At 46.2% G+C, this 7,256-nt stretch overlaps 1 protein-coding gene across 1 annotated transcript in view; it reads right to left on the reverse strand.

Moving 5' to 3' along the window:
• Window positions 1-1,501: 1,501 nt before the first annotated feature.
• LOC103364854 (probable phospholipid-transporting ATPase ID) overlaps window positions 1,502-7,256 on the reverse strand; it is a 13,491-nt gene continuing 7,736 nt past the window's right edge. The window contains exons 15-27 of the mRNA XM_008292125.1: window positions 6,934-7,194; window positions 6,736-6,851; window positions 6,482-6,646; window positions 6,284-6,395; window positions 6,007-6,112; window positions 4,893-5,043; window positions 4,471-4,654; window positions 4,169-4,392; window positions 3,099-3,182; window positions 2,744-2,989; window positions 2,441-2,579; window positions 2,037-2,167; window positions 1,502-1,887 (exon numbers count right to left, since the gene is read on the reverse strand). Coding sequence (XP_008290347.1) covers window positions 1,627-1,887; window positions 2,037-2,167; window positions 2,441-2,579; window positions 2,744-2,989; window positions 3,099-3,182; window positions 4,169-4,392; window positions 4,471-4,654; window positions 4,893-5,043; window positions 6,007-6,112; window positions 6,284-6,395; window positions 6,482-6,646; window positions 6,736-6,851; window positions 6,934-7,194 — 2,180 coding nt within the window. The 3' untranslated portion in view covers window positions 1,502-1,626. The remainder of the gene's footprint in view (window positions 1,888-2,036; window positions 2,168-2,440; window positions 2,580-2,743; window positions 2,990-3,098; window positions 3,183-4,168; window positions 4,393-4,470; window positions 4,655-4,892; window positions 5,044-6,006; window positions 6,113-6,283; window positions 6,396-6,481; window positions 6,647-6,735; window positions 6,852-6,933; window positions 7,195-7,256) is intronic.

A 7,256-nucleotide genomic window follows, 5' to 3' on the forward strand; every position in this document is an offset into this window, starting at 1 on the left:
ACAGCTGCATTTATAATGCAGGAAAACCTGGAGCAGGTCTGAGTCGAGGCTTTGTGACCGAGTCAGGCTATAAAATATTTACAACAATCCTTTATTCTGATGAAGGACTGCTCCGTGTGCACGCTTCAATCAGCATCTGCTTGTCTGAAGGAGACGCGATTTACATTCAGTTTTTCTTTTTTCAAAAAACAGCTCTGCAGGTTTGTGGGTTTGTTTTATTCACAGTTGATCCTCAAGGTAGAAATGTGAGTAATTCAGGCAACAAAACAGTGATGTGATGTCACAGCGGCAGAATACAGTGTCGTAGCGTCATGTGGTATCTGCAGGTCGTCGCTCCGTCTGGACCTCTAACTTTTGCTGTACTTTTATTTCAGAGGTTCGATGACAACACTGCCCCCTGGCTGTATTCAGACACACTGAGACTCACACGGTTCAGTTCAACCTTTACGAAAGGCTCAATAATAAATGAAGGCACAGATCATTAACACAGGAGAGCAGTAATAAAACCATGTTCAAAGACATTCATCTAAAAAGGTTTGTAAACTGAAAACACAAGAAAAGCAATGTTAGATTCCAACTGAACCTCAAATCAGAGTTTTATCATTTTGCAGAGAATTCTCCTGAAAAATTGACAGATAAATAAAAAAGTACAAATTGTCATTGCAGGCAATAAACCCGATTCCCGAGATCTGCTAATGGCAAGGTTCACTCTTTTTTTTTTTTTTTTTTTAAATGACTTAAAAAATCTCGTGAAAAAATTTCATGGTCAGGACACAGAACTCATCTCAGTTCACGGTTATTGCATGCTTTCGCTTCACAAGTACAAACTAAAGCAGCAGACATCTCTAACCTTGATGGTGCATTTTTCTACGTCTACATTAAATCGACACTATCAGGCTCTGCAGGGAGGCTTTAGAACCAGATGGTGAGTGTTTACGGCACGTTAACTTCTGAGAGGTGAGAGTCAGCTGTTACTGTGTGTACGTATACATTTACCTTGCAGGCTTTTTCACAAAGCTGCTGCAGATTTTAGACATTTAGTTGCACACAAATATTCCAACAAAGCTGAACAGAATTAATGTGAACAAACATGAAGTGTGTGGGCTGTGTTGGTGGAAGATTAGACGCAGAAAGCAAACGGTACGACCCACCTGCACTGTGTGAAACGACGTGACTCTCATATTTGAAAAATGATTGCTGATACCATCCTGGCTCAGTCTGCCCTCCCTCATGACAGCAACATTCATAAGTTACTTAAAGGGAATCCACAAGCCGACTTTAGTCGTGATGAAATGAACTGAAACCTGGAGAGAAACACCTAAACCTCCTTCTGCAGCACGCTGCCATGATGCTGGCTGCAGGATATGAAAGTTGTACTTGTTAAGCGAAAACATGCGAAACCACAAGCGTGTTTTTTCAGGCTTCATATTCTGTATATATTCATATGAACACTTTCACAGTGACACCGACATTCATCTGCTAGAAAACACCACCAGTTTGAGTACTGACTCAGTTTAAGAGTAAAAGTTTGACCTGGAGACCATCCAGGTGGTGAACTTTACTCTGCGCATCCTCTCCAATAAGCTGAGAAACATTCAGTGTTCTTGTCCCTGCGTACCTCCTCAGCTAGGGGCTCTGTGAGCCCTCCGGCTCCTCGGCGATGGAGCGATAGTGCTGGGGCTCATTCTGAGCCAGGGGCGAGTCGGTTTGTACAAACAGGGCCGTTCGCTTCTTCAAGGGCCGCAGGAAGTTTTTAGACGTTACCAGATTGCCGTAACCCTGCGCGTGGGAGAAGGCGTAGCCCGAGCGCCGGGTGCTGATGCGGCGAGGAGGTGGGCGGCGAGGAGCAGGTGCTGGCAGCGCCTCCATCTGCACCTTATGTCTCAGCTACAGGGACAAACAGGGAAAGAGTTCAATGTGCACCCATTCATGACACTATACTGTTAATATTTCACGTCCTCAGGGTTCAGCTGCCTCCGACAGGCGTCAGCATGAACCATGAGGATTTTATAGTCTGTCTCGCTGCAGCTCCTCACCTTGTCATTGATGGTGGGACGAAGCTGTATGAGAATGAAGCGGAACGCCACCACGGGGAGAAGGCAGAGGAGGGAAGCCAGGAATATGGTCAGCCACACGTTAGGCTGGTTCAGAGAGTTTCTTGCTACGCCTGAAATCCCCCCAGAAAACATCTGATCAGCAGTCAGACTCACAAAGGAAAAGGCTTTGTCGCTACACAGGAATGTGTACGAAGTGGGGCTTGAAAAGAAGACGCTAAAGCAGAATAACAGAACGTTGGTGAGTCAAAGCCCACCTGCTTTGTGCTGATGTTGGCTTGTTACAGACTGCAACATGTGATCTTATGGATGAAAGAAGCCAAAATGTGTTCTGCTGACTTGACTTTTTATTACCGCAACCTTTACAAATGGTTGAAGACACTCACCAACGAAGGGGAACGCGGAGGTGAAGATGAGGAACATGCCGTTGCTGTACATGGTGAATGAGACGGCAAAGTAGGCGGCCAGGCTGCCCCACATGAAGAACTGGTTCACCGCCGTCCAGTAGTAGGTGTCAAGACACAGCTGGAACATAAAGTGTGTTCGCCAGGATAACTAAAAATGAGCTTCTCAGATTCATTCACAGTGTGGGTTCAGTACATCTAGTTTATACTGAGATATGCTGCATTATTCTGCAAATCAGTGTTTGTAATGGGACATAAGGAGATGAATGGGCTGTTGTTCTTCACCTGCACGCTAACCACAACCAGCAGGCAGGTCTGCGCCAGCAGAGCAAACGACTGATAGTCGGCGATGTCCTTGCCGTCATCTCTGACCGTGTCGTGCATGGCGGCCCAGGGGATGAAGAACAGGATCAGGGAGCTGTACCAGCTGTGCATCATGCAGCGCACAAAGACCTTTTTGTTGAAGTAGAGATTCTGTTGGCCCGGAGAGTAGAGCTGAGGATAGCGGAAACTCCAGCGATCATTTACATCCTGCAGAAACAGGATTGAGAAAAAGTTACAGGATGTTAGCTCAACAAAACGTTGGGTTTGACTTTCTGAATACTGTTAAAACGATGACGGACGTCCTCGTCGTGCAGACCTGGTCAAAGAGGCTCATGCCGAGGACTGGAAGAGCTGTGTAGACCAGGTTGTAGCAGGTGATGAACCACTCGTCGTACACAGTCTGTGAACAACGAAATCACCAGGAAACATGTTGGTGCAATTTAGGAACATCTCATTAACATTGTAAACATGCCTGCCCTACAACAGCTGGTGGATGGAAAAAAATAAATCCTAAGAGCCCGTAGAGATGTCTTCTGCAGTTCATATGTTAGACGTACAAGTCATTAAACGACGTTGTGGCTTTAAGTCATGTTCTCTTTGTGCTGTGTTGCATCGTTTTATATGATTTTAATGCTATTCCGATCATTTCCTGAACATGGGAATAGCATCGCGCTATAAGTAGAGGGAAACATCATAACTGCATTAAACAAGTAAATGTCCACAGTTGTACGAGTTCCTTACAGTCGTGATCAAAAGCTTACATTTCATCATAAACACCACGTATCTCATGAGAATCTGCTGCGTGAAAAGGAAACACACAGCAGCTTGATGTAGAAAGCTGTCCTTGTCTCACGGCCTCCTCACTTCTTGTGAACGATTACAGCTGATGACAGCTGCTGGATCCTCTGAGATAATGAAAATAGGACCCATTTGATGCACTCATGAGACTGAAACTACAAAGTCCAGACTGAAACCCATCGAGAATCTGTGGACTGTGATGAAGAACCAAGTCTGTGTCACAAAGTCGACAAATTTCATTGAACTGCATCAATTCGTCAACCAGAAGCTTGACCAGAAGGGAACGACACTACCTGGGGTGAAGATGGCCTAAAGGACATTTAACTAGATGTTAGCTTTGCTGTGTTTTTGAGCCGGCAGTTTTGGTCATATTTCCAGAAGGGCTGTAATAAATCTAGGAAAGAACCAAAATGCATGATTGCTTTTTTTGTGACAAAGATGTAAAAGATTCAAAGATGCCATCAGAGAAATTAAGAGTCACAGAAGTCATTAGAAACTTCAGACTTCTATAAAATGTTCTTTACAAGTGTATGTAAATGCTTGTTCTGTTTTATAACATATGAAAAAATCTGAACTGATGTCTCTCACCTGTGCAGAGAAACCGCAAAAGAAGGCGTACCAGAAATGCACGAAGGTGAAGGTGAAGTTCTTGTAAAAAAAATATCGCAGGAACTTGCACATGCGCAGGTAGGACCAGCGGCCGTGCACCAGCAGGAGGCGCTGCAGGTAACGGAACTGGGCAAAAGAGAAGTCGCTGGAGATTACTGCTTGCATCCCCTCGTGACCGCTGATACCGACACCGACATGAGCAGCTAGAGGACGGACAGGAAGGAGTCAGTTAAGACGCCCAACGGGAGTTTGGTTCTGCATCTCCGCCGTGTGATCGTTACCCTTGATCATGCTGACATCGTTGGCTCCGTCCCCGATGGCAAGAGTGACGGCCTGCTTGTATTTCTTGACCAACTCCACCACCTGGGCCTTCTGCAGAGGGGTGACCCTGCAGCAAATCACCGTCTGACACATGCAGGCCGTCCTCAGCAGCTCCATCCGCATGTCCTTCTCCAGAGCAAAGGCCTGAAGGGGAAAGGCAGGAAGGGATCGACCTGTAAAATGCTGGTGCTCTAGTTGCACGATGTAACAACCACCACTGTAAACGTTTTGACCCTAACCAGGTAAAACGTCGTCATAAACAAACAAGGCTTCCAGCAGAACCTTTTCTGAATTTAGGACATGGAGGCACAATGAGGACAAAGGTTCTTGTTGACTCAGAGGCGACCAGAAATAGTCGTGTGCCTGAAAAAAGCCTTCGTACCAAACTGTGTCCGTTGATAACGAGGCCATAGTCTCCGTCCACTTTCTCATCCTGCACAGTCTGTGTCTTCTGCAGCCAGAACAACCCAGCACGAGATGTGGTCACATGTGGCGTCTCTGCTGCGTCTGGGCACATTTTCCTTCTTGCATTCCTGAAAACAGGAAGACAGCGGAGTGATTAGCACGTCTTAATGAAAGGCTCAGTATTTAGCTCTGAACTGTATTTTATCCAGGAAGCAAATTGACCATGAAGCCATTAGCTGCCATAAGACAACCAGAATGAAGCCAGCAGGTCTGAAGCATGAACATCACAGTTTACTGAGTTCAGTTATAACCTGCCTTTCTGATTGGCAGTCAACAAACGTGCCCTTTGCTGATCATCAGGAGTCTCCTCTCCTTCTGAATGAGTATCGGTACAATAGCAAAACTACCCTCTGACAAGCTGCATATACACAAATCAAAGCTGTATGTAACGGAATGAACTCTGAGTTTATCTGCTCTGATGCTGTTCAACCTAAACCAAGTGCTATGTCACAGTTTGGCTCAATAAAATGGACAAATGTATCCCCTGTTTGGGAGCTAACTGCTGTAGCGCTACATGTCTTCGGTTTCATGGACCAGCATCTGCTGAGGATGCTGGTGTTTATATGGAACATGTAGCCTTCGCCTCACTGTGTCATGTATGCAGCAAACATGCTCATATTTAAGATTCTTTTACAGGAATTGACTTTCAGAAGATTCCCTTTTTGTTTTTACATCAGCACTGGATTATGGTCGCGAGTTTTAGCTGATAAAATCAACAGTTTTCACCTCAGCTGTCTTCTTCTTCTGTGAATCAAGGACCGTTTATTTCACAAATGGCAGCCACTGACTGCATTATGACACGTTGACTAGACTGCCAGAACTTTTCCTGCATAAGAGCAGGAGCTAAGGAAGCCTTAGGGGGCAGTGAAATGACCTCCTTCAGTATAAACTTTGCAGACCTTCCATGTACAGCAGCTGTATGACTCGCTAAAGGAAAGGGAACATGGGCTCTTTAAGTACGTCTGTGCTGAAAAATGACCAACGAATTCACAGCCATCAGCAGCCCTGACAGCAGCTTGTGAGTGACTTACTGTAGCTCCTCTCTGACTTCGTCCGCCGTGTTGGCCGCCACAATGAACACGTCCTTCATCTCCTCTCTGAGCATGTTGCATGAATAGCCGATGTTCTCCGCCGTCTCTGTTCCACATTGACAACGGTCACAATGAATGTGGTGCGATTAGTCTTTCGAACATTCACGATCTCTGATGCTCTGATGACAGTTCAACGCGTCCCGTGAAGCTGGGAAGCTTGTCACACCGGATGGAGATTATCATGAAAAACAGGAGGACAAGCTCGTATGGCACAAACCTTGTTTATCTCCAGTCAGCACCCAGATTTTGATGTCAGCTTTAGCCAGTTGCTCGATGGTCTGCGGGACGCCGTCTTGCAGCTTGTCCTCCACGGCGGTCGCTCCCAGCAGCTAGAACCCAGATGAAAGTTGACTTATAGGGTTAGTGTTTAAAAAACCTGCTTTTATTGCTAACCACTGCCAGCAGATGAACTAACCATCAGGTCTTTCTCTATCTCTTCGTAAAGTTCATCAAGTCTCTCCTCTCGTCCGTCGATGGCGGTGCAGGCCTCATGGTGGCGCTGCTTCCACTCCTCCAGGTAGCTCTTATCTAAGTCCTTGTAGGCCAGAACCAGCGTACGGAGGCCGTCGCCTGCATACTCCTGATTTTGGTTGAACAATTTAAAGCATTTACAAACACATGAGGTTTTTTGAAGTAGGTTTATGATGGCACAAAAATGGCATCACTCACGTTGAGGTGGTTGGTCGTAACTTTCATCAGGTTGTCACAGGAGGGATGCAGCCGTTCGTAGACGATGGTGTCTGCTCCTTTGCACAGCAGAAGTAGCTTCCCATCTGGGCTGCGCACTGCGAATCACAGTCTCGTCATTTTCAAGAAGGATTGCGACGATGATAAGAAGCTGGAAATCCAGTCACCACGTTCTCTCACCGATTACTGACATCCTCTTTCGCACATTGTTGAAGTCCAGAACAGCCACGAGTTCATAAATGACCTTCCTGCCCATCTCCATGAGGGTGACGGTTTCTGGTGTTCGCGAGCGGAACACAAAACCAAAGTTTCTCGCTGCCGTCACCAGAGCGCCTTCATCGGGAGACTGAGCCTGGTAGTGGAGCTCCCCTGAGATCACAAGAGAGGAAGAAAAACCCTGTTGGAACATGAAGCTTTGCAGCGTTGTGTCACTAGAGGGCACTAAACTCATCCATCCATCCATCATCTATACACCACTTAATCCTCACCAGGGTCATGGGGGG

This window comes from Stegastes partitus, unplaced genomic scaffold (assembly GCF_000690725.1).
Source record: "Stegastes partitus isolate 25-593 unplaced genomic scaffold, Stegastes_partitus-1.0.2 Scaffold786, whole genome shotgun sequence".
In the NCBI taxonomy this organism is placed as follows: Eukaryota; Metazoa; Chordata; class Actinopteri; family Pomacentridae; genus Stegastes; species Stegastes partitus.